Below are 27,679 nucleotides of genomic sequence, written 5' to 3'. Positions count from 1 at the left end.
CATTATTACTTCTTTATGCTGCTGTAGTAGATTTTTCTCCCTGTGCGACCAAGCATCTGACTTGCCTTCCTCATTGCTTTCTTATATTGCCTACCTGCCTTTAAGTCACCTGAAAGAGTGACTCATAGATCTCTTTCCAGCTCAGTAGTTTCCATTATAGTCATTAATACTATATTTAACCTTTGGGTTTTTGAGACCCAAGTGCATGATTTGGCATTAAACTATATGTGCTGGGGGCGTGGTCAGGACGCCATCTCGGGAGGCAGCATTCAGAGAGAGCTCCATCCAACTGATTGGAAAAAACCCCAAAAATAGGGTTTATCTGTCCCCTAAAAACTCCTCTGATTGCTCTCACCTCAGCAGAGAAAACATCCGAGGCGGGCACACTCTTTTAAATACAACCGCACGGCCGGCCTGTCGCCCGCTGCTGACCACCCACTCGCCCGCCACAACATCCGTCCGTCCAACGACACTACCCGGCTCCCCCGTGGTCACCGCAGTTACCCGCTGCCCCCCTGTACCTGTGAGATTCCCTCTGTCACCAGCCGGAGACCGCCTCCGGGAATGGGCCTGCTTCCGGTTCGGCGCCGGTCCTCGGGTGCCTGTGGAGCCGCAGGCTGCCCACTTCCGGTGGGAGAGACTTGCTGGGAGGCATTGAGCTGAGGCACGGTTTTGTGGATGGACTGGGCGCTGGCCACTGTTCTCACAAGCTGACAGGTTGGTGAACAGGTTTATAGCATGGAGACACACAGAAAAGTGGGGATCCATGATCGGCCGACCTGGTCTTTTCTACACACATAGATCTTGATTGGCAAGCTACTGCCACCGTGTGGACGCTTTGGTTACTACACTGTCTGATATTCCTTCTATTATGCAACACTGCTGACACCCAGTGGTGGCCACACAATACTATATTGATCATTTCCTCCAAAGGAATGATATGAGGATGGCACCTAGTGCCCCAGCGGCTCAGCGGGTGGGCAGATGTTGAGGCTTCCCCGGTTGCTCCTGTTATGCCGGTGCAAGCGCACCTCATGTGTTCCTGTGCCTGACATGGCTGTCTAGACCTCAAATGGGGGGACGGGTCTAGTGACGACTAATTTATATGCTATAGTACGGACGAAGAAAAACAACTTTTGTAACCTGCCAAGGATATCGGTCGAGGGCCCAGATGGGCAAGGATAAGAGAGGTTCCACCAAGAAAGCTTCTAAACAACCTGTGGCTACACCTCAGCACTCAAATTTACGTGCCTTTCTGAAATCTTCATCTGGAGTTGAAGCAAGCGACACGGCGGCATCCTCTAGCAACTCGCGGGCGTCCACACCCGATTCCCTAGTAGCCGTCTCCCAGGCCACTGGGAATTCTCCCGCCAAAGACCAGCTAGAACTATCCCAGATCATGGGCATGCTCAGGACCCTGCCCACCAAACAAGAGGTCCCTTCCAAGAAGGATTTTGAGATGTTGGAGACCAGGTTGAAGGAGGCGGTCCGCCACGAGGTGGCCACACTCCAAGCGGATCTGGCGCACATGGGTCACCGGTTGGTGGCTTTGGAGGAGAGCAAGGAGGCAGAAGAAAGCCGTTATACCACCCTCCAATCCACAGTTTCAGCACAGGGAAAAGCCCTACAGTGGCTGCACTACAAGATGGATGATGTGGACAATTGAGGTCGCAGAAATAACCTGAGGATAAGGGGGTTGCCTGAGGATGTTCCCGTACAAGGTCTGGTGGTCGCCCTCACGAAAATATTCAATGAGATACTAGAAATGCCGTCGGAGAATGTCATCACCTTTGATAGAGCACATAGGGCATTACGTCCACGAGGGGCTCCTACAGAAAGACCCAGAGACGTCATCTGCCGCCTGCATTATTTTACACAAAAAGATGAGATCGTGCGGAAGCTGTGACGCTTGGACGGCCTCCAATTCAACGGTCATGAGATCCAGGTTTTTCAGGACTTATCATGGCACATGCTCCAGCAAAGGCGGATGCTAAAGCCCCTCACAGAAGAACTACTAAAGAATAACATTATGTATCGTTGGGGCTTCCCCTTCCAGCTGCAGGTGGTGCATGAAGGGAAATCGGCCACGCTGGTGGAACCGTCAGGTCTCTCAGATTTCTGCTCATCACTGGGTATCCCAAAGGTTACACTTCCAGAGTGGCAATAGTCCTTCTCCCGCTTGACGCTGATGGAGGCTCCTCAGGGAGCGGAAAGGTTCCGACAGGTGGGCAGATCAAAGAAGGGCCCTCAAAAGCGCCAAAGTCAACCGAGCCAAGAGGGCACTTGATCAACTAATAACAGACTCAAGAATCCAAATGCTACAAGGAGTAGACCTAGGAGGACCTGATTTACTTTGCCACCTTATGTTCCTAAATAATGGACACAATGAAGAAGCCTCGCAGACAAGCCATAGGTCCTCTGTTTCCTTGTCTCTCCTTTCCACCGTACCCCTCCCCTCCCCTTCTCTCTCTTTTTCGGTATCTGTTCCCACAGGTCGGAAGTGCTGCATCATCAGGAGAAGGGTCAGCAAACCACATAAAAGAACTGACAGCTGAATGTGGTCTGCTTCTTTGAGGGAGGTTGGGTGGAGGGGGGGAGGTTGCTCCTTGCAGAATGTTTTTCAAATATATTTGCAAAGTTAGGATTGTTTGATATGTTAGGTTACACATTTTCTCACTAATAAGTTTAAACAAAAGTACAGAAGAATTGTTATACAAAGTTGTCACTGACGTTAAACCCCCCCAGTACCCCCTGACCCGCAAGAGTTTTTTCCGAGGCTTGAAAGGTCAACGGCCTCTCATGTTTCCCCGGAGCAGGCTGACATTTCTGTTTAAAGTAGCTAATATTATTTGCAAATGTTTTTGTTATATGCTTTTTTCTTCTCCTTGTCCCTCCTTCCCACCCCCCTTTTCCCCCCCTCTTCTTATCATACTCCGCTACCACTTTTCTGGGTTACACAGACATATCCCCCTCAGCGCAGCTGCCATGCTACCATATGTGCCATGTTCCACTTAGATGACAAGGGATAAACTTAATTGTATGACCCTTAATGTTAAGGGTCTTAATATACCGGAGAAGAGATCTAGGCTTCTAAGGAACCTCATAGCAACAAAAGTTGATGTGGCTTTTTTACAAGAGACACACTTCAAGCAAGGTGCGGAGCCTCGACTTCGTAGCCAACATTATCCCCACATTTTCACATGTAATAACCCCGACAGCAAGACATTAGGTGTGGCCATTCTTCTTTCCAGGCGACTGCAGGTAAAAGATATAGCAATTCACAAGCTGCAAGCTGGCAGGGGTCTAGCCCTGACCTGCAAAATTTTTGACCAGTCCTTCACCCTGGTGACTTTATATGTGCCTAACCACAATCAACCTGTTTTCCTAGAAACCATCCTGGACAGGGTGGACCCGCTGCGGGAATGCATTCTCGTTCTAGGAGGAGATTTCAACTGGGTGCTTCATCCTGCCATCAACGCCTCTTCAGGGCTGACCAGATATTCCGGTAAACTCTACCGCAAGGTGAGACACACCATGCATGGGCACCAGCTGGTCGACACATGGAGGTTTAAATATCCCACGGAGAGAGATTATACTTTTTTTTCCCACCCACATAACATATACTCCCGACTGGACTACCTTTTCCTATCACATAATCACTTAGATCTGATAAGGGAAGTAACAATAGGTCAGGTCACTTGGTCGGACCACGCCCCGGTATACTTGTCCCTTTCATTACCCCAACCTGGCCATAGGCCATTCACATGGAGGTTGAACGAGCTCCTGATCCAGGAGAACTATAGTAAATCCCAAATCGAGACAGAACTGGATGATTATATACTTCATAACGACACTCCTGACATATCCAAAATCTCATTATGGGAGGCTCATAAATGTGTTATTCGGGGAAAGATGATCCAGTTAGGCACATTCATGAAAAAACAAAAGATAGCATACCGAGACCTACTCCTAGAAAAAATTAAATCTCTTGAAATGAGACACAAAGTCTCTAGAGAGTCAGAAACCCTGGCTGAGTTAGCGGAAGTGAGAAAGACCCTCAATAGGTTGATGTTGGGTAGGATACAGCTGGACTATCGTAAATGTCGAAATAAGTTCTATCAGTGGGGAGACAAACCGGGAAAACTTTTGGCCCGAGCCCTGCGAACTCAGAGAGCTCAGCTGTATATACCACACATTAAATCAGAAACCGGGAAGCTATGCGTTACCCCCTCTGACATAGCTAAGACGTTTCACACATACTATTCTAATCTCTATAATCTCAACAGTAAGGTATCGCTGACAGAGCGCTCTGTTAAACTGGAACGCATAGCTAATTACCTAGAGAGGGTTCAGTTTCCCACGTTAGACATAGACACCATACAAATGTTGGAGGCACCTTTCACGTCTGAGGAGCTAGAGGAAGCAATTAAAACGACACCCTCAGGGAAAAGTCCTGGGCCAGATGGGTTTACAATATCTTACTGCAAAACCTTTAAAGCCAAACTGATACCACTCATGCTTCAAGCCTTTAATGCGATTTCCGCCCAAGCCCACTTTTCACATCAATCTCTGTCAGCCCACATCACAGTATTCCCTAAAGAGGGAAAAGACCCAGCGCTTTGTCCAAGCTATAGACCTATATCTCTGCTCAATGTGGACATTAAATTATACGCTAAACTCATAGCAAACAGAATGAAGTAACTGTTACCTAAAATTATCCACTCTGATCAGGTAGGATTTGTCCCAGGGCGCGAGACTAGCGACAATACCACTAAAATAATTGATTTGATCCAGCATGTCACTTCTACCAGCAATTCAACCGTCCTACTATCCACAGATGCGGAAAAGGCATTTGATAGAGTCGACTGGGATTTTATGCAGGGGACACTTAGGCATCTGGGTTTGGGGCCCGTGGGACTGGCAATAATCCAAACATTGTACACATTCCCGACGGCCAGAGTTAGAGTTAATGGAGAGCTATCAGAACCCGTTAAAATAGCTAACGGAACAAGGCAGGGCTGCCCCCTTTCTCCCATGATTTTTATCTTATGTATGGAGGCACTCGTGCGGTCAATTAGAGCAAACCCGGATATCTCCGGAGTACGGATGGGAGGGAAAGAATTTAAACTAGCACTCTTCGCGGATGACCTTCTTGCAGTCCTCACGAACCCAATTGTTTCTATTCCGAACTTAGTCTCAGAATTCCGTACTTTCGGAGAGCTATCTAATTTTAAAATTAACTTCTCAAAGTCAGTGGCCCTCAATATTTCCTCTCCACCTAAAGTAATCGAAGGCTTGAAGTTGGCTTTCCCCTTTGCCTGGCACCCCACACATATTAAGTATTTGGGTGTGATCATAAATAAAGACAACTCAAAGATTTTTGCAGATAACTTCCTACCCATTACTGCAACTATACGTTCCAATTTAAGGGGCTGGCTACAGAAGGACTTTTCCCTGATGGGTAGAGTTAATATTGTAAAAATGAACCTACTTCCGAGAGTTCTATATCTCCTTCACACACTCCCAATACATGTCCCCACTTCATGGTTCAAGGAGCTACATAAGGCCATTAGACATTTTGTTTGGAGGGGCAGGAAACCTCGGTTCAAGCATGACATATTATATAAGCGCAAATGTGACGGCGGCCTTCAGCTGCCACATTTTTCAACATACTATGACGCGGTTATGCTGAACAGGGTTCTCGATTGGACAAGAGGAGGAGGAGATAGACAATTGGTTTGGATTGAGGATTACATGTTAGACACAGCTATTGATCTTGTCCCATGGCAGTCTTCTCTTCCCAAGACTAAACACCCGACTATCTCTCCTACCCTGGCCAGATGGTCAAAGCTGCGAACTACTCCAAACATTTCCACAAAACACTCTCCCCTGACGGCACTTTTTGACAATCCAGATTTCCCCCCAGGTCCCGCAAGACAGTCTTTCCAGCATTGGATCCATGTAGGGATAACCCGTGTCGGCGAGCTGGTGGGCAGGTCTGGAGTCATACCTTTTGCTGATCTACAGGCAAAATGGGGCTTACCCAATGTCGAAATTTGGAGGCATATTCAATTGAGACACTTTGCAGGTTCTAGGGGAGTCCGCGAGGAGGCAGGTAGGACGTGCACGCAGTTTGAGACCCTATGCACGGCGGCTCAACGCCCCAGGCATACATTATCATCTATATATAAGATCTTGATAGTACATCTATTCAAAGCGCTACCCAAATTCACCAGGGACTGAGAGCGGGAGTTAAGCATGGACATACCTGAGTCAGAATGGGGAGTCATATTTCAGCGCACTCAATTAGTTTAAGAGTGGTCGAAACACACTACAAAATTTTAACTAGGTGGTATCGATGTCCAAGCCTCTTGGCAAAGATGTTTCCTGGGGTCTCAGATCTCTGCTGGAGATGTCAAGGAGCTTCAGGCACTCCTTTACTTATATGGTGGGAATGCACGGCAATCAGACCTTTTTGGGAAGCGGTTATTCTCATCTCCAAATCAATTGTGGGAACCGATTTACCAAACTGCCCGAGATTTTGGCTACTCAACGATACCAATATGCCAGTCTCCCAATACAAAAAGTCCTCGATAAAATTTCTCAATAGCGCTGGCAAGACTGTGATTCTGGTTCACAGGAAATCACCGCTAGCTCCCACTATAAAAGAATGATTTACGCGAATAGACTTTTATATGGTAATGGATGAAATAATCTATGCGGCAGAGGATAAAAATAGAGCTTTCTACGTAATGTGGTCGGAATGGATTGAATTTAAAGGCTCAGTGTTGTTTGCTCAGTGGAATGTATGAAACCCAATTCCCCCCCCCCCCCATGTCCTTCCTCCCAACCTTCCCTTCTATCTTTCTATCCTCCATCCCCCTGACTTTCTTTTACTATTTTATACAAGAAAAGTTAAGCAGATATACGCCACTCTAGGTGAACTGGCAATTGCTGATATGCAACGAAAATACTTGAAGTACTATATCTATATTTATGTGTTAATACTGTTACATTCACTTGTATATGCTGTTTCACTTCAATAAAAAGAGATTACATAAAAAAAAAAAAACTATATGTGCTACTCTCTTGACCATTCCTCTAATCTACCTAGATTATTGGTTATTTGTTTTACCCCTTCTGGTGAGCCTACCCTGTTGGATATCTTTGTGTCATCTGCAAAAATGCATACTTTCCCTTCATTACCATTTGCAATGTCACCAATAAAGATTCTAAAAAGCACTGGACCAACTACAGATACTTGGGGTACTCCATTGGTAACCTTCTCCTCCTGTGAAGCACTCAATTTACTCTAACTCTTTACTGCAACCAAGATCTTATCCATTCAACCATCTTAGAATCCAATCCCAAGTTTTCGAGTTCAAGAGTCTGCAATGTGGGACAGTGTCAAAAGCCTTACTAAAATCTAGATAAGCGACATGTATGACCCCCCCCCCCCCCCCTTGAACTATTACTTTAATCACCCAGTGATAAAAGTCAATAAGATTTCTTTGACATGATCTTTTTCCCTGTAAATCCCCTAGTAAATCCAAACCATTTGGGATCCTGCAAGTTACTGGATTTGAGCTATTCTACAACTCTTTCTTTTAAGGGTGTTTCCATCAATTTCCCTACTGCTGATGTAAGGCTCACTGGTCGGTAGTTGCTTGCCTCTTCCTTGCTTTCACTTTTGTGCAGTGTGGCCCACCCCCTTTCATTGCAGGTCATAGAAAGGAAAGTAAAGAATTAAGGGGAATTAGTGTAATAATGGGGAAACAGTGTGTTGGAGGAGCAAAAGTGTGACAATGAAGGAGCATTGTTTTTTCTTGTATACCTCTCACCAAACTAATTTGCCAACAATTTATTATAAAAAATACATATTCTTCATTTATATGATTCAGATAGCGATAAATGTTTGCTGTTTAATGTATTTCTCTTTTACTCTCTTTATTAAAGTTTTATTTATTTGATTATTATTATTATTATTATTAATAATTATTATTAATATTATTATTATTTATTTGATTATTTGACTATTATATGATTTGCATTAAAAGAAGAAAAGCATTATTAAATGAACAAATTATTTATTAAAGCGCAAATTCATTTTTTGCAGGGTGGCACCAGACATGCCAACACTGGGGGGTAAATGTATCATATTGCGGGTTGTACAAGTCGCCGGAAATCGGCGAGATGACAGCTTAAATTTAAAGCTGCGCCACTATATAGCGCCACTGATTCCACAGCGCTGTACAGAGAACTCACTCACATCAGTCCCTGCCCCATTGGGGCTTACAGTCTAAATTCCCTAACACACAGACAGACTAGGGTCAATTTGTTAGCAGCCAATTAACCTACCAGTATGTTTTTAGAGTGTGGGAGGAAACCGGAGCACCCGGAGGAGAACATACAAACTCCTCACAGATAAGGCCATGGTTGGGAATCAAACTCATGTCCCCAGAGCTGTAAGGCAGAAGTGCTAACTGTTAGCCACCGTGCTGAATTTTTGTACTGCATTGCATTTGCCATTGAACTGCTCTACCATAACATTGCTGCGTCAAAATGTTGATTTGCCATAGTATTGCCTGGATGTGGTTTTACCACTTTGATTACATTGCCACTGTCATACCTCACTTGCCAAAATGCAGGTTTCTACACTACCTAGGCCCAAACACCATCATGGCCTTTGCACCTTCTAGGCAATAGACCTATAGGCCTATGCATCATCTGGACCCTCTAAAACTCTGTACCACCTAGGCCTCTCTACATCCTGGCCTCAGCGCCATGAGGAACACCACTATACCTATGGTCCCATTTGTTTCTTTTGTCTCTAATTTTTCCTCCATTTAGAATGTAAGCTCTCATTGGCACGGCCTTCTACTCTATGTCTCATGTCTGTCCACTCTCAGTCCTCCTCAATGTCTCTTTTTTGTATAAAGCTGAATTGTTTTTGTATGCTATGTGATTTTCTTTATTAATTGCATCTATGCATTTATTGTTCTGCTTACCTGTACCCATTGTTCTTATCTGTATGTACTTAAGTAATTTCATATTCAGACAGGGCTAAAGTTTTTTTCCATCCTCAACCGGTTTTGTGCCCATGTACATACACTTATCATAGAATATTCTCAGTATTAATATTATTATTATTATTATTATTATTATTAATAATAATAATATTAATAATAATAGTATTGTTGATTTGCAAGGCACACGACAAAATGAGGAAACCAGAGTATACATAAAGCAGAGATATAGACAAATGTAGACAAAATAAAGGTAAATGAAAAAAAAAAAAGTAGGTGGAGCTTGCTTACAACTTGGTGGGAAAAGGGCATACCTGAGAAGAGGAATATTGTGTACAGTGCCAGTATGAGTAGTATAAGTGAAAGTAGTTTAGGTTGTAGTAAATAGGTGGTTTTCAGAGAGCATTTAAAGATTTGAAGACTGGGGGGAGAGTCTGATCGGACATGGTAGGGAAGTCCATAAGTGGGTAGTGATACTGGAGAAACTTTTTAAATGTGAATGAGTGGCAGTTATCAGAGAGGAAGCAAGGCATTGGTCAAGGGCAGATATAAGGACTTGATAGAGTACTTTGATATGATGCTTGATATATTTGAAGGGGTGGTGTTAGTGAGGGCTTTGTTGGTGAGGATGAGTAAGTTGAATTAAATTCTGAAGGATATGAGGAGTCAATGTAGAAATTTGCAGAGTGGTGCAGTGGATATACAGTAGCTTGGTGAAAGAGTAAGATCAGTCTTGCATTGATATTTCGGACAGAATGGACAGGGGCGGGCTGGGCCCTGGGGCCAGGCAGCACAGTCTAACCGCTTTTTGGGCCGGCCACCCAAATCCCCCCCCCCGTGGATGTCATATTACTTGAATATTAACCGGCGGCCGCATCACATGACACGCGATGCGGCCGCATCATCAATGACTTGGCTGCATCGCGTGTTATGTGATGTGGCCGCCAGCCCGCGCCTGAGTATGGAGTAGGGATAGATGGTGAGCAGAATGTCAGACAGAAGGAATTTGCAGTACCTGACTATATTGATTTAAAACTTTAGGGAAATCCAAATATATCACAAAGATTGGACTGCGAAGATCCAGTCTGAAACTTTCCTTCTTATAAAAACTGATCACATTTGTTATGCGTGACCAGTCCTTCATGAGACTATGCTGACACAGTCTATGGGATATATTTACTAAACTGCGGGTTTTAAAAAGTGGAAAAGTTGCCTATAGCATCTAATAAGATTCTAGTTATCATTTATTTAATAGATTCTAAAAAATTAACAACTACAATCTGATTAGCTGCTATAGGCAACATCTCCACTTTTTCAAACCCACAGTTTAGTAAATATACCCCTATGTCTACGGTCTGTTCTAAGTTTATAATGATATTTAAAGATTTGTCATTGTCATTTATTGAGAAATGGCAAGCACACCAACTCAAATTATAAGACTTTAATTTGATGTAGGTGCTTATCAAAAAGGATACAGTCCCAAAGTCACAGTATAAATTAAAGTATTATGCACAACACAAAAGTATACTGCAAAACGATAATGCATTCAATAAATCATACAAATAGAAATATACACAGTACATGTTAAAATATAATGAATAGAGAGCATTTAAAGTAAGTTTACACAATAAAAATGTAGATATGTATAGTCCAAAAGATACAAATAAGAGCAAATACACAAAACAACATTACTTAGGTCATGCAAACACACACATATATACTGTAATTACCAAGTATATATAACCAAAAAGTCAATGATTCAGGGCCTAATGTATATTTGTGGTTATTTGTGATTGGCAGCTATCACAAACTAGTTAATGTGAAAACCTTTCAACATGGTACATAGTGGGTGACTCACATTTCCCCCCACTTATTTTGCACAGTACCTGGTTCAAGTTTTCGCACTGAAACTAAACATGTGGGATGGTATGAAACCACCAAATTAGGTTTGTTTGTATTTAAATTTTTTATATTGAACATTCATTTAAAAATAAAGCAAACTATGTGTGGGGTATAGTCTCATTCTGACATTACATACATGGTAATTGATAACTTAACCAATGGAATGATATCAGGATGATGAAAAGAACTTACAGACTGTCATCAGGAGAAAGGCTGTCACTGAAGAAGGAACAGTTCTGACTTTCCATCTCAGCAAGTCTGCAAAAACATAAAAGAAGAAAACAATAATTTCATAATATGGGAATATCAATAACATTCCTAAATGGTTTAATTGGGATATCGCTCTCTGTGCCTTCAGGTAACAGGAGAGATCCAAGAGGAAGGACCCCCAATATGCTAAATACAGTGCAGATCCAAAATGGATAACCTCCTGGCAGAACAAATATTATGGCTGTTATGACCACATGAAGGATCCCTTTCTGTGATAGAACTCAATTGAGTAGCTACAGCCCAGGAAGTAAATTCTTTAGAACAGTAATATTGTGGGCAACACGGTTGATTCCCAACCATGGCCTTATCTGTGTGGAGTTTGTATGTTCTCCTCGCGTTTGTGTGGGTTTCCTCCGAGTGCTCTGGTTTCCCCCCACCCTCCAAAAACATACTAGTAGGTTAATTGCCTGCTATCAAATTGACCAGTTTGTGTGTATGTGTGTATTTATGTATGTATGTTAAGGAATTTAGACTGTAAGCTCCAATGGGTCAGGGACTGATAGGAGTTCTCTGTACAACGCTGCGGAATTAGTGGTGCTATATAAATAGCTGATGATAATGATGATTAAGTAATTCAATAATTGCCAAAAACAGGTCAGATTTTAAATCTTTTTCTGTTTCCACTCATATGGCTGAGTTTTAATCACTTAGCAAGTGATTAAATGATTTGGGTTTAATTGGAGTATCCCAAAAACATGGCATATGTGCGACCAAATAGGACTGAAAACTTAGAACTTTTCTTATGAACAAGGTTGCCAACTCATCCCTTTTATTAGAGATGCCTACAAATTACAGAGGTTATGTTTTGCAGCTAGTCTATCTTACATGGTTTTAGTTATTCACAATACCTGTACAAATTATTTAAAACTTTTTAATTGAATTTGTGCAATCATATATAGTGAAACATCAGTTGTCATTTACAATAACAATTTGTCTTCGATTCAGAAAAGGAACAGAAGCGAAAATGAAAAAGAGAAAAAGTGTACAAGGGATGTCCTGAGATCTGGAATGTTCACAGGACGGAGTTCTCATCTCTGCTCGTTTGGCTTGGCTGGTCAAGTCCACAGCCTCTGCATACCAAAAAAACTCCTCAGAGATGCTTATCTATCTCTTTTTGGCTAATTTCTAAAGTTTATTGACACTTGCATAGGTTCATATTAATGTCATTTAGCAAACCACACATTGAGATTACATTACAAGATTACATACAATATGCATTGTCATACCTGATTATTACGGGAAAACAACAATAATACATAATCATCACAGGAAACTCACTTCACAGGTGCCCATACCTGCCTCTAAGGTAAGTAATACACACAATCATTTTTTGCCTCTGCGGACTGTAAGAAAAGGAAAGGGGTGTGGCTGACTAGGGCTGTGCGACAGGGGCGACCTCACAGGGCGCAACACTGAAGGGGGGCGCAATTTAGGAATATTTTACGTTCATTTGGTTAAAATTGAGGGCTAGGGGGGCGGCATTTCTCTTTCTCACCCCAGGCGCTAGAATTCTAAGTTACGGCTCTGGGCAATCTTAATAAACAACAAAATTCTCTTTATCTTGTTTAAATGTTACTCTGATCCAGACGGTCATTACCTGATTTTGATTAGCACCCTCCGCTCTGAGCAGATCATTCTTTATCACTTTATGAACCAACCAGGGTCAAGGCTCTTTTTTCTCACAGGTATTTAAACATATTGTGTGATTTGCGCAGGGCCATAACACCATTGCCGGGGATTTTATTACAATATTAAATTTGATTTTGGATAAATCATCTGCAGCCATATATGAGAATGTATCCTCCAACCCCTCGAGGGAATCTCAATCTCTTTTGATTTGTCTTCACTACCTAACATTGTACCTGATGCCTTAAAAAGTCTGATGATAAAGACTTTGCACACTATGGGCCTCATTTAGAGTCGGACACAAAGTCCATTTCAGGCACATCCTGCACATTTCCACTGACGGGCATGCGCAGTAAGCAAAAGTTTCCTGCAGTTCCATCTGCTTTTCAGACGCAGTGTACACTTGCGACAGCTTGCGTCTCAGTACGAGGGAAAGGATGGAACACTGAGTTACGTAGGCGTGACCGTGAATAATTCAGATACTATGGGCGTCTACCCACAAAAAGTACCCTAGTCGGATCAAGACACAGGCAGAACACACATCAAACAAGACTGAAAAAGTGTGGCAGGAATTAGGTGGCGCAAGTAGTTAGCTAGCTGCAGGAACTGGTTGCAGCTTGGTAGGGTATTACGAGTGGGACACAACTGGGGTTGCATACCACTCATAATACCCTACCAAGCTGCGGCACACTCCCACTCCTTCATGTAAGTCTTAGACGCACAGTGCGTCCGACTCTAAATGAAGCCCTATTTCCTCTCACATTAAAGCTACTCTCACATTGATATGGTCTTTGTATACCACTCCCTCATACAGGTGGTCCTGGAGACTAGAATCTTCATTCACCTGGACAGATCATGCTGGCATTTAGATAAATTTTAACCTGATTAAATTATCTGCTCAATCTCATTGATGGTGTCTTGATGACTCTCAATTACTGAATCAGACAACATATCATATGATAAAAGACACATTCGCAGAATACTTTGAACTCAATGCCTCGGACGAATTTGTGGCCATTGTCATATGGCAAGCTCATGAAGCTACCATTAGAGGCAAGCTAATAAATAAAGCCTTAGTTGCTAAAAAGCTTGCAACTCAGGAGATTGCCTCCCTCGATGGGAGGATTGATTCTCTACTATCTCAACATAAACAAAGCCTTTTTTAGATCTCCTTGCTCAGATCAATACCCTTAAAGGTCATCTAAATACAATCCTTTCCTATAAAGCAGCAAATACTCTGAAAAAACTACAACAAACATTCTACAATAAAGCCGATAAGGCAGACTTAAAACTAAGCTATACCCAAAAAGGACTCTTGGACTGATCTCTAGATTAAAAAGAGTCATAGCAGACAATCTATCTATGGCCCTATACAAATCAGAAATTCCACGATTAGAAATATCTGTACAATCTACCCGGATTCCCGTCTTCAGAATCTTTGATGAAGAAGACCATCTCTATTTTGTCCTCTCTTCCATTGCAGAGTCTCTCCGACAGTGATTGTTCCTTCCTGAATGCTGATCTTACCACAGGAGACCTTATCATCGATAAAATCATTAAAATCATCTTCAGCTCCCAACCCTGATGGTCTCACTCCTCAATATTACAAAAAGTTCTTCAGTATTCTTGCCCTGGTTATGACAGACTTTTACAATTAAATCTTAACCGGAGCCTCTTTTGATGCTGCAACGACCTTGGCCACTATCTCTGTCATACCGAAACCAGGCAGAGATCTGCATCCTTCTCTAATTATAGACCAATATCATTATTAAATGCGACCTTAAACTTTATGCAAAAATATTAGCAAATAGACTGAATTACCTTCTACCCTCCTTGATACACCTAGAGAGGTCCGGTTTGTTCCTGGCCATCAGGCCTTGGATAACACAAGATGAGCCATTGACCTAATCTACTCTATTCATGTGTGCAAAACAGCATCTTTAAATATGGCATTTGGCGCTAAAAAAGCTTTTGATCGGGTCTCATGGACATTTATAAGTTCTGAGGTCTATGGGGTTCACTTGTAAATTCCTTGACTACCTAGAGCAATGGTATTAGCTATTGGAGTTGCTTCACCTCCGTTTCTAATCTCAAATGGCACACAACATAGCTGTCCCCTATCGCCCTTAATATTTGCACAATTAATTGACCGATGTAAAAACATATATTCAAGCAAAGCCATTTTAGGAATGAAAGTAGGAAAGACAGAACACAAAATTTCCTTGTATGGAGATGACATCCTCCTGACTTTATCTGAACGGACCACAACGTTGCCATAGCTGCTTAAAGAATTTGAAGTCCATAGCGATCTCTCAGATTACAAACTCCCAAAAAACTGAGATACTTGATTTCTATCTCATGAATTCCATCAGAACAGACCTGGCCCAAAAATTCCCTTTCAAATGGCACCAAAGGAAAATCTGGATATCCACATAACAAAACAATATAGCCAGCTATTTCAAGCTAATTACCCTTATCTGCAGGCCCAGGTAAATGACCTAGAGAGCTGGAAACAACACTTCATCTCTTGAATAGGACATATAAACTCTGTTAAAATGTAAGTTTTACCTACCTTTACTAAGCTCCACCAATTCAAACTTAAAAACTGACTCTCAACAATTCTGGCATTACAACATAGCTACAGTGAGATTCACATCACTTGAAAGCACGACTGTTACACGACTGTTACATTTATTCTATTAAGGAGCCAATGCGAAGGTGTGTAATGTGTTTTAGGAAGGGCTGGATAGTAGACATCGACCAGCCCCTTGCATTACCCCCTTAATAGCATAAATGTAACAGTCGCGCTTCCAAGTGACGTGAATGTCACTGTAGCTATGTTGTAATTTATAAGCAAGTTTGAGTTGAATGCAGGTCTGAATTACAGCATTTGGAATTTTACTGCAGCTGTAAATTCTGTTGGGATTATCGCCATCGCAAAAGTGACTACCACCGCTTACACTGATCCAGTCCCGGCAGATATTTGGCTCATTTCTCTGTACAGCGCCATTCCACTGTCTCCTGGATGCCTAGGACAGCACTAAAGGTGCTATGGTCCTACAGAGTACAGTGCTGATTTAAGACAATAGCAGCCCTGCAATCACCATAAGTCTGTTAAACAGTACTGTGACTGAATGGACCGCCTATGCCACCCTGTCAGTTGTTGATGGGAACCAGCTGGGCTTAATTTGCCTTTGTTCCCTTTTTTTATCCCGACTGCGCCTTCGCCATAGTAGGAGGGGCTTACAGTGCTGCTACCACTGGACTCCTTAACGGCACCCAGAACTGCGTTCCTTCTGGGTATCTGTCGCTACTAGTGTACCCCCTTGTTGGTGCACCTGGACTGGTACCCCTGACCTCTTCCTATAGATCAGGGTTGCTGTGGATCCCCCCTGGCCTATCACACTGGCCAGAGCAGCACATAGTGGCAAAGCGTTGGAAAGCTGGGTCTAAACCTCAGAACAGCCAGAAACAAATTAGATTTGGGTCTAATCTGTAGGTCACAGTAAATAAAGCAGGGAAGAATTTGTCAAAGCAGGATCTTGAAGCAAGTGGTGTTCATCCGCGCAAGTGTCCTGATAAGGACAGTTTACACTGGTTGAAGGTACCAGTGATCAGAAAGTCATATGGAACAATAATGATACATTTCAGTACAGTACAAACCAGTGCTGTTTTATACAGTTTTGGATACAGCCTAGCAGGGAGTAAGCCAGCCCCCTGAACTCTTTGCTGGCCCCAAGAAGTCTGAGCTATTTTTAGTATCAGGATGCAATAGGTTTCCCAAAACATGGATTTAAATGCAATGCAAGGTTAACAAAATTTACACTAATCTGCTATATCACAAAAACCTTCTGTGTGCATTTTCAGACAGGATCTGAGATGCAAGATACAAGCCACACAGACAGAGAGGCCGCGACCCCCCTTGCTGTGTATACAGGCTGAACTAACATATTGACCACTGAGATGAAAAGGCTTAATTAACATGAGGGACTTTCTTTAGAAAACTTATACAAATACAATCATGACATCCTGTCTCAGAAGTTACAAATCAATACCTCAGAAATTAATGCATTTCCTATACAAAGTGCCACACAATATAATAAAATAAGTATATTCCTAATACACAGTATCAAGAATCAGTACATTTGCAACAATATAAATAAGCACCCTGCGCTATTCCCTTTAAATAAATTGATACAATGAGTTATTTATAAGTGATCCAGCCAACACGTACCATTGCCAAAATCTTTCTGTCCACATTATGAAGACTGATGGGATGCCAGTTCTCAATCATGGATGGGTCTGTCACAGTTCGGAGACTGGAGAGGAGCCCAGTGGCAGGGAGGAAGGCTGGCCAACAGGAGATTAGATGATAAGAATGGTCAAAAGTAGCCAGGTACGGTACACAGTGAGGCAATGAGGTCCATTGGTAACGGAAGAAGCGAAGTTGAGGGCAAGCCGAGGTCGGTACACAAGTAGTAGATGATAGCAGGTAGAAAAAGCAACAGGAACATGAGCTAGATCACAGCACAATAATCAGGCACTGGAAACAGGAACTGGCCAGGCTTTTATAGGAAGTCAGGGGGTGGAGCTAAGGCATGCTGGAACATCAGGAGATCACTGGGACTGATTTGGAACACAGCATAAAGGCAAGGAACTGTCCAGCAGTCAGAATAGCTCAGTCAGTAGAGCAGCAGTCCACACAGGCAGAAGCCCTGGGTTCAAATCCTGACAGGGTCTTTATCTTTAGACAGTAAAATAAGTGCAGATGTCCTCATGGAGGCAGCGAGCAAGTCATTGCTCAGGCTCTCATTGAAAACCTCCCCAAGAGAGGAGTCAAGATGTCACTGAAAAGTTTAAAAAACTTGGAGGTCAAACCATCCAGTTCAGGGGATTTCTTAATATACATCTTGACCTCATCTGCCATTTTTTTGCTACCACAAAAAACAAAGAAAAACATGTAGGTTTCCAATACCTAGGGTATGCATTAGCACCCTCTCTAATAATTGGCTTTTCAGAGAGGAGGCTTAAATAAAAGGAAATGACAACGCCAAGGGTGCCCTCACGGGATTTCTACAGGACACCATGCTCGTCATGCAAACCCCTAATCTACTTGTTCACAACTGCTTACATACAACTCTGAAAAGAGTCTGGTGAATGGCATTTACCATAATCCTGTTCCAGAATTAAGGCAGCATAACGGCTGTTCTTACACTCTCTCATCTGAGGCTTCATCTAGGAGATTTCCCCACCATCTCCTTGCTCAGAGGTCAGGAAGTCAAGTTTCTTCTTGAAGGAATGATAAGTCTGTTGTTTTTATCAAGTTTACCTGGGCTACAAGATTGCGGAAGAATTTCTGAGAGGTCCTATTACATTCTTCCCACCACACAATCCTACTCCAATCCGCCCTCAAAGGTGTCTCCTGAGATTGAAAGAAGTCTCAAAAAGACTGTCTTATCACATTCTCCTGTAGGAGTTCAGAGTTTAGTCACCATCAGTCCCGGCCTTTCTGAGTGGTTCCTGAAGTACTCAAGGCCACTCAAAGGCAAACGTGATCCGGACCTTGCTAAATTGAAAATTTCTTGGTTTGTTTTTTTAGTCAGCAGTCTCTATTTTAATTTGGCATAATATTTCTCTTGTTTCCTTAATTTGGCCTCAACTTCTTCCTCCTCTATCTGATCGGCCCAAGATGTAGATTCTCACTTCATTGAAGGACTCCCCGTGAAGTGTAACACACAGGGCCTCAGGAGCTACGAGGTGACTGACTGTAGCACAATTTATATAATTGCAAGTGTACTGATTTTTTGATATTGTGTTGCATTTCTGTATCGAAAATGTATTGATTTCTGAAGCAATAACCATTTGTTGGAGTAAATATATTTTGCAACTTCTAACGGGAGCGTTGTGCTAATTAGACCTTTTTCCTCTGTGAGTTACCAACACTTGTTTAGTGAATACACAGCAGGGAATTGTTACCTTGTATCCTGTCTTAAAGATATAGGAAACCTCTGAACAATGTAAACAGAAAGTGATTTAGGAAATTACAGATTGATGTAAATTTTGTTAAATTTTAAAATGGGCACTTGGACTGGTACACCTGACCTCTTGCCTCAGATCAGGGTTGATGTGGATGGTTCCCCCTGGCCTATCACACTGGCCAGAGCTGCAGGGTAGCGGGCATAGCATTGGTACTAGATGCAGGGTCCAAAAATAAAGAAAGCTCCTCAAAAACATCAAACCCAGCTAACTCAAGATGGCACTTAATCAGTCGATAACAGACTCATAAGATCATTTACTACAGGGAAATAACCACAGAAGGCTTTACATTATATGTTGCCTTTCAAAGTCACGCATTGGACACAGTCAAGATGCCCTTTTGACAAGTTACTTGTTGTCCTCTTTGTTCCTCTCTCTCCCTTCTTCTCCTTCCCTCCTATAGTCTTTTTTCTACATATGTTTTTTACAGGTTTGGAGTGCTCTCCTGCCAGGTGTCAAATGACGGGTGATTGGGCCATATACCCAATCCCAGCATACTTACCAGCTCCTGCCGTCCGCTCGGTCCGGGCTGGGTGCCGCCATCTTTCCAGGTCTGCACATGCGCAGACCCGATCTGTCAATTTCACTGCTCCTCTCTCTATTGGTTGAAGTTTAGGCTTCAAAGTTTAAAAGGCACCTCCTCCCTGTCCTCGGTGCCTGTTCTTCATGTTACATTCCATACAGTGCTGGCTCCTGTACTCCTCCTGGTCTGAAGAGCTGACACTCTACACGCTACAGCCCATTTCCTCTGTTCCTGTGTAAACTGCTGACCTCTATACCTGCCGCCATTCCAGTGGTAATCAGTCATCCGCAGTGCTGACACTCTATAGCACTGTCCTCTGTTCCTGCGTAACCTGCTGGCTACACGATACAATGCATCTCCTCTGTTCCTGTGTAACCTGCTGACTGCTGAACTCTATACCTGCCGCCATTCCAGTAGTAATCAGTCGTCCGCAGAGCTAACACTCTACAGAGCTTCTCCTCTGTTCCTGAGTAACCTGCTGACTACTGAACACTATACCTGCAGCCATTCCAGGGGTAAACAGTAATTTGCAGAGCTGACACTCTCCTCTTATTTGCTGACTCTTTTGGCTTGTTTCCCTAATATTCCACCTGGTTGAACCTGCAAGGAGGTGCAGCTAAGTCCAAACCGCCTTGCGGCTGGTCCCTGGTGAATACCTCCTCCTTGTTAGACTCCGCGCCTTACTGGGAGTTGTATCTAGACTCCGGCTGGGTCCCGTTCATTTACCATTCCTGCTGCAGATTTGTGACCGAGGTGCGTGACACCAGGAGATTTTCCAGATATCCATGGAAAAGACGTATTAGCGTTCTGCCGCCTGCGGGATTACACAGCCTCGCCGAGCCAGTTCAGATAAGCGCTCAGAGACTTTCCGTGTTTCATGTTGCTTTCTTTAGGAGGAGATAGGTGGAAGAGGAGAGATTGTTCTCTTTATATTGCTCTTAACTAAATTAGTTGCAAAGCTATGGATGTTCGTGTTCTTGACCATGCTTTTATTACCTTGTTTAGGTATGATCGTGTTACATCACACACTACCTCAGGCATATGTTCGAATAGCAGTACATAAAAAAATCTTAAATGTACAGTTTTCACTGTCCCCTCCCCAGTACCACCCGACCGCACAGGTTCTTTCCGAGGCATTAGAGGACTACAGCCCTTCATGTTTCCTCGGAGCGGTTTAGTATTTTTGTTTACTATACATAAATATTTTTTCAAATGTTATTACCATTTGCATTTTTCTGTATCCTATCCCTCCTTCCCATCCCTTCTTCCAGTTACCACCCCTTCCCGCCTTCACTTATTTGGGCTACTTGGATATATATTTTACAACGCTGTTGGCCGGGCAACATGTGTTTCTTGCACCCCATTGATGATGAAGGATAAACTCAAATGTATGACTTTTAATGTTAAAGGTCTAAATATTCTCGAGAAGGGGTCTAGGTTACTAAAAGATCTCATAGCAACATAAATAGATTTGGCCTTTATACAAGAGACACATTTTAAGCTAGGCGCTGAACTTCGCCTTCATAGCCATCATTATCCCCACCTATTCAGATGCAATAATCTTGTAAACTCTACTGCAAGGTGAGACGCACCATACACGAACACCAGCTGGTCGACACATATAGGTTCAAACATCCCACGGAAAGAGATTACACCTTTTCCCATCCACATACCATATATTCTCGACTGGACTATTTTTTCCTATCACACAATCACCTAGCTTTTATAAAAGAAGTTACAATAGGTCAAGTTACCTGGCCTGACCATGCTCCGGTTTATTTGTCTCTTTCATTACCCCAGCCTGGCCACAGACCATACACGTGAAGGCTGAATGAACTTTTGATCCAAGATAATTATAACAAATCCCAAATCGAGGCAACACTTGATGACTATGTCCTACTTAACGACACTCCTGACATGTCAAAAATCTCATTATGGGAGGCTCATAAATGTGTCATTCGGGGAAAATTGATACAATTATGCTCATCTATGAAAAAATAAAAGATAGCATGTCAAGATTCGCTTCTTGAAAAAATTAAATCCCTTGAAATGAGGCACAAAGTTTCTAGAGAGTCAGCCACCCTGACTGAATTAGTGGTAGTGAGAAAGGCCCTTAACCAATTAATGTTAGGTAAGATACAGTTGGATTATCGTAAATGCCGAAACAAGTTCTATCATTGGGGAGATAAACTGGGGAAAACTTTTGGCCCGAACACTGCGAACCCAAAGAGAACAACTGTATATGCCACACATTAAATCAGAAACTGGGAAATTATGTATCCGATATAGCTAAGACATTTCATGCTTATTATTCTAATCTTTCTAATCTTAACAGTGATTCACTTCCGGCAGAGTGCTCAATTAAGCAGGAACGCATAGCTAATTATCTTAAGCGGGTTAATTTTCCCACACTAGATATAGAAACCATACAAATGCTGGAAACACCCTTCCCATCTGGGGAATTAGAGGAGGCAATCAAAACGACACCCTCGGGGAAGAGTCCAAGGTCAGACGGCCTCGCAATATCATACTATAAAACCTTTAAAACCAAATTGATACCTCTCATGCTTCAGGCCTTCAATGCGATCTCCGCTCAATCTCACTTCTCTGACAGCCCATATTACAGTATTGCCTATGTCCAAGTTATAGGCCCATATCTCTGCTTAATGTGGACATAAAAATATATGCCAAGCTTATTGCTAACAGACTGAAACCATTTCTGCCTAAGACTATCCACTCAGACCAGGTGGGGTTTGTCCCGGGCAGCGAGGCGCGTGACAATACTACTAAAATAATTGATTTGATCCAGTTTACTACTTCTATGAATACCTCAGTTGTCTTATTATCTACAGATGTGGAAAAAGCTCTCAATAGAGTTGACTGGGACTTCATGCAGGGTATACTTAGCCACCTGGGCTTAGGGCTGGTGGCGCTGGCAAGGATTCAAAGGTTATATACACATCCAACAGCTAGAGTTAAGGTTAATGGGGATCTATCAGAACCCGTTAACATAACAAATGGAAAGAGGCAGGGTTGCCCCTTGTCTCCAATGATTTTCATTCTATGCATGGAGATATTAGCGTAAACCCAGAAATTTCTGGTGTGTGGATGGGAGACAAAGAATTTAAATTAGCACACTTTGCGGATGACCTTCTTGCCATCCTTACGAATCCTGCATTGCATAGCCCAAATGGCATAACCAGATATTCATAGTGTCCATCGCGGGTGTTAAAAGCTGTCTTCAATTCGTCTCCACTCTTAATTCTGATAAGATTATATGCACCACGCAGGTCTAGTTTGGTAAAGATCTGGGAGCCTCGGATACGATCAAACAATTCTGTGATCAACGGGATAGGATAACGATTCTTTATAGTTATAGCGTTTAAACCATGATAATCGATGCAGGGTCTTAATGTGCCATCTTTATTTTTTACGAAAAAAAACCCCGCTCCAGCAGGAGAAGATGAAGGACGAATCAATCCTTGTTGAAGATTTTCTTTAATATAATCTGACATTGCCTGTATCTCAGGTAAAAAAAGAGGGTACACCTGACCTCTAGGTTGAATTTTACCAGGTTGAAGATCCACAGGACAATCCCAGACCCGATGAGGGGGAAGTTGCGGAGAACGTTTTTTGTCAAATACATCTGCAAAGGAGGCATATTGCGGAGGCAACCCCAATGGAGGTGTATTAGCAGAAGGCTCAACAATCCGGACTGGTAACACTTGAGAGAGACATTTAAGATGGCAGGCTGAACCCCAAGACTAAACTTGGGGGTGCTTCCAATCTATTTGCGGTGAGTGGAGTTGAAGCCAGGGAAGGCCCAGGACGAGAGGACTGGTAGTAGCTGGAAGGACCAACAGAGAGATTTATTCCTGATGAAGCGTTCCTACTTGAAGAGTAAGAGGAATCGTACAATTAGTAATAAGGCCATTAGGGATCTGTGAGCCATCAATAGCGGTGATCGGGATGGTTTCTTCTAAAGGCATGGTGGCTATAGTCCATTCAGTAACCAGGGTTTGAGAAATAAAGCTTCCTGCAGCTCCAGATTCTAATAAGGCCTGTGTAGTGAAGAGACCAGTAGTAGTAGAAATAGTAACTGGAAAAGAACAACTCTTAGACTGGGAAATACTTGGAGAGGATTCCAAAGACCCCAACCTGACATCTCCAGAGCAGGTTAGGGTTTTGTGTTTCCCGACCTTCTGGGGCAGGATTTTAGTACATGACTAGGATCCGCACAATATATGCATAATTTATTCTTCAGGCATCTCTCCCGTTCCTCAGATGTTAACTTTGAATGACCCAACTCCATAGGTTCCGCTGGTGGAGGTGAGTAACGAGATCACCCGGCCAGGTGGGTGAACAGAAGATTCTTTCTCGGAAATTCTCTCCCGAAATCTCAGATCCACACGATTACATAAAGATATCAAAGTGTCCAGAGATGTAGGTAATTCTTGAGAGGCTTATACATCTTTAATTTTATCTGACAGTCCTTGCCAAAATGCCGCTATTAGAGCCTCATCATTCCATTGAAGTTCAAAAGAAAAGGTACGGAACAAAATTACATATTGAGCAACTGTACGACAGCCTTGTCGTAGTCTAAGAAGACTTGAAGCTGCTGAGGTAATCCTTCCTGGTTCATCAAAAATTCTTCGAAAGGTGGCTAAAAAAGCAGAATAATCATTTAATAGAGGATCATCTTTCTCCCAAAAAGGAGAAGCCCATGCCAGAGCCTGGCCAGAGAATAGTGAGATAATATAAGCTACTTTAGAACGTTGAGTAGGAAAATTTTGAGGTTGGAGTTCGAAATGAATGGAGCACTGATTAAGGAATCCTCTACAGGTCTTAGGATCTCCATCAAATTTAGAAGGTGTAGGTAAGCGAAGAGAGGTGGATATAGACGTTGAAGATCGTTCAGTAGACTGAGGAACTGCCAGAGAGGAATGGGTGGGAGGTGAGGTAGTAATTTGCAACAAATCCACCGGAGAAACTAAAGATTGAAAACACTGTAGTAATTGTCGTTGCATAGCATATTGTTGCTCCACTCGTCCCACTAAGTGTTGCAATAAATCTTTAGCTGAAGGTTCTGTACTTGGGTCCGTCATGTCTGATCTTTCTGTCACGGTCACTAGAGTTCTTGACCCAATGCTCTGCTAGTTGTTATCACTACTCTCGAGGCGCGGAGTCTAACGCAGTGATTGGTCTTCTCCAGGGACCCCCGCAAGAGGGTTCGGGTTTCGCGGCGTCACAGCTCAGGACGCGGTCCTCAAGAGAGTGCTGCAGAGCAACGGTGTACAGCTAATTATAAAACGTTGATAATAGAAACAATGGGAGGGTACTCAGGTGAACGTAGATATAAACTATGAGGGTAACAACACTTGTCCGGCAGGAAAGATAATGAAACATAAACTATAGGATAAACAAACAGAGGTAATGTTATCCCAATAACACTAAAGCAAATAAATCCAATGAGAAAGATATAACACGATAGAGACAATTGGGCAGAAATCATAAATGCTGATAGAATGAAAGGTGGCCAACAGGTAATAGGTAACAGTCACTTCAGCCTACATAAGGAGGCTAGTTTACCACGAATGTGGCTAAGAGTATCCGGCCAACAGGTGAGAAGCAGTGGTCACTACAGCATACAGCGGGAGGCAGGTTTACAATGGATGTGGCTAAAAGTATCCGGCCAACAGGTGAGAAGCAGCGGTCGCTACAGCATACAGCGGGAGGCAGGTTTACCATGGATGTGGCTAAGAGTATCCGGCCAACAGGTAAGAAGCAGCGGTCACTACAGCATACAGAGGGAGGCAGGTTTACCACGGATGTGACTAAGAGTATCCGGCCAACAGGTGAGAAGCAGCGGTCACTACAGCATACAGCAGGAGGGAGGTTTACCACGGATGTGGCTAAGATCAGACAATTAAGGAGGGGTCAGGAGTGCCTTAAATATAGACAAGGCTAATGGATAGCCAATACCAATAAAGGAAAAGTTATAAAGAGACCTCCTAATCTGCACATGCGCAGAAGCCTACTCAAGATGGTGGACGCCGCGGCTCAGCACAGGCGCCGGCAGAGGGACAACTGGCCCAGTTCTAGATCTAGAAGTCCGGTGAGTGACAAGCAGGTACTTGGTTGGAGCGTAAGCTCTGTAGACAAGTAGAATAGCAGGTACTTGGTTGGAGCGTCAGCTCTGCAGACAAGTAGAAATAACAGGTACTTGGTTGGAGCATCAGCTCTGCAGACAAGTAGAATAGCAGGTACTTGGTTGGAGCGTCAGCTCTGCAGACAAGTAGAATAGCAGGTACTTGGTTGGAGCCAATATAAAGAGAAAGAAAGAGGAGAGCAGGTGACTCGGGGGCACTCAGAAAATGGATCCATTTTCTGAGTGCCCCCGAGTCACCTGCTCTCCTCTTTCTTTCTCTTTATATTGACTGCGTTACTGGTGTAGGGGTGCACCGCTCAGGCTGTTTCTCTATATTATAAACATCCTGAATAATGGGATATAACATAAATAGCTTATTATTAGACAATGGAATGAGACTTTCCTAGTGCGGATACTCTTCCTTTGTATCTACTACTTGGTTGGAGCGTCAGCTCTGCAGGCAAATAGAGCATCCACGTCTAGGCACCAAAAGGCAACTGAGGAACAGGCACTGAGTGTATAGAGGAGGTGCCTTTTGTATATTTAGTCAAAATTGCCTGGCCAATGAGAAAGCAGCCAGAGGTTTTTTTAAGATGGCGGTGCCTGGGACGAAGCGGAGCGCTGGAGAGAGGTAAGTTTGCCGGGGGTCAGGTGAGCTGCCCAATACCCTGGCGAGTGACAGTTACAGTTATGTCTTACACAAAAATGTCTAGATACAATATGGGACATCAGACCTTTTAAGATGTTCCTTCTGTGTTCATTAAACCGTAAATTCAGTTTTCTAGTAGTCTGGCCGACATAATAAAGATTGCAACTGCACTTAAGGAGATAAATAACATAGGACGAATTGCAATTAATAAGGTCACGAATATTATATGTCCTATCTTTATCTTTAGTTTCCACAGAATATACTTTGTTCTGAATATAATTGCAAGTAATGCAGCGTGAACTACCACATTTATAAGAACCATCTGGAAAAGATGGAAACCAAGTACGGTTTCAGCACCTTGCACAGCACAGATAGGATTCCCCACTGTGCGAGAGTGAAATACATTCCCCCTCCTTTCCCAATGTCATGGCTTGTGCAAAACGCTTGTATGGCTTTGCGCTGATCCTCCATCCTCTGAGGCATGTACAGGGTGGAATTCCCCCTTGTTAACACTTCTTGCTTAAGTTGGTGGCAGGGCAAGTTAAATTGTTCTTGGAGATGCTGCAATCTCCTACATGCTGTGGCAGAATGTCGGAAATGTTCCGAAGTTTATTGTGTGAGCAAAACAGGGAATGTGATGGAATTCACAAAGCTGTAATGCTCGCAAAATATTGTTGGCGTTATCAGAAATAACATATCTTGGGGAGAGTCCAAGTGGTATAAGCCATGTATCAATGACATCCCTTCGTTTTTGTAACAAATTACCAGCTTTATGCTTGTTAGTGAAGCCGGTGATACAAAGAGTAGCCAGCCTGTGACAAATGTTACGTAGTGGTGTACATGCTGCTGCTGTTCCTGCTTGTGAAGGCAAATGACCAACCCAGTGGGCTGTCACAGTCATATAGTCTTTGGTTTGCCCACTTCCACTTGTCCACATATCTGTGGTTAAGTGTACAGTGGGTAGAATGGCATTTTTCAGAGCAATTACTACATTTTTACAAACTTTTTGGTACAGTTGCAGAATAGCTTTACGTGAAAAATGGTGTCGCAATGGAATTTTGTAACGGGGACACAAAACATCAATTAACTGTGAAAAACCAGCTGTGTTTATTGTGGATATTAAACGCAGATCTAACACTAGCATAGTCGCCATGGCATCTGTGATCCGCTTTGCAACTGGGTGACTGCTGTCATATTTGCTTCATCTAGCAAAAGATTGTTTCACAGTTAATTGTTCTAAAGTAGTAGTGCTCTTCTTCTTGGGCTTCTTATGGGAGGAAGATTCACCCCCAGCAGCAGCAACAGCAACAGTAGCAGCAGTGGGACTAACGCTCAAACATTCTTCAGAGGAATCAATTATAGTGCAGAAGTCATCGAGCCTTACCAAGTGGGATGCAGGGCTAACTACGATCGTTACTGAAGATATTGATGTGGATGGTGTTCTGAGTGTACATTGCAGCCGTCGAGATGTAGGTGAGAGAAGGGTCCTAGGTGATGAT

The 27,679-nt window shown here is 43.0% G+C and overlaps 1 protein-coding gene across 2 annotated transcripts in view; it reads right to left on the bottom strand.

Annotated features, from left to right (window-relative positions):
• DRP2 (dystrophin related protein 2) overlaps window positions 1-27,679 on the bottom strand; it is a 280,136-nt gene that overhangs the window by 114,737 nt on the left and 137,720 nt on the right. For both annotated transcript variants that reach the window (XM_075184671.1, XM_075184672.1), the window contains exon 14: window positions 11,121-11,186. In XM_075184671.1, coding sequence (XP_075040772.1) covers window positions 11,121-11,186 — 66 coding nt within the window. The remainder of the gene's footprint in view (window positions 1-11,120; window positions 11,187-27,679) is intronic.

Source organism: Mixophyes fleayi, chromosome 9 (assembly GCF_038048845.1).
Source record: "Mixophyes fleayi isolate aMixFle1 chromosome 9, aMixFle1.hap1, whole genome shotgun sequence".
Classification (NCBI taxonomy): Eukaryota; Metazoa; Chordata; class Amphibia; order Anura; family Limnodynastidae; genus Mixophyes; species Mixophyes fleayi.
This window is presented reverse-complemented; position numbering and strand designations above follow the sequence as displayed.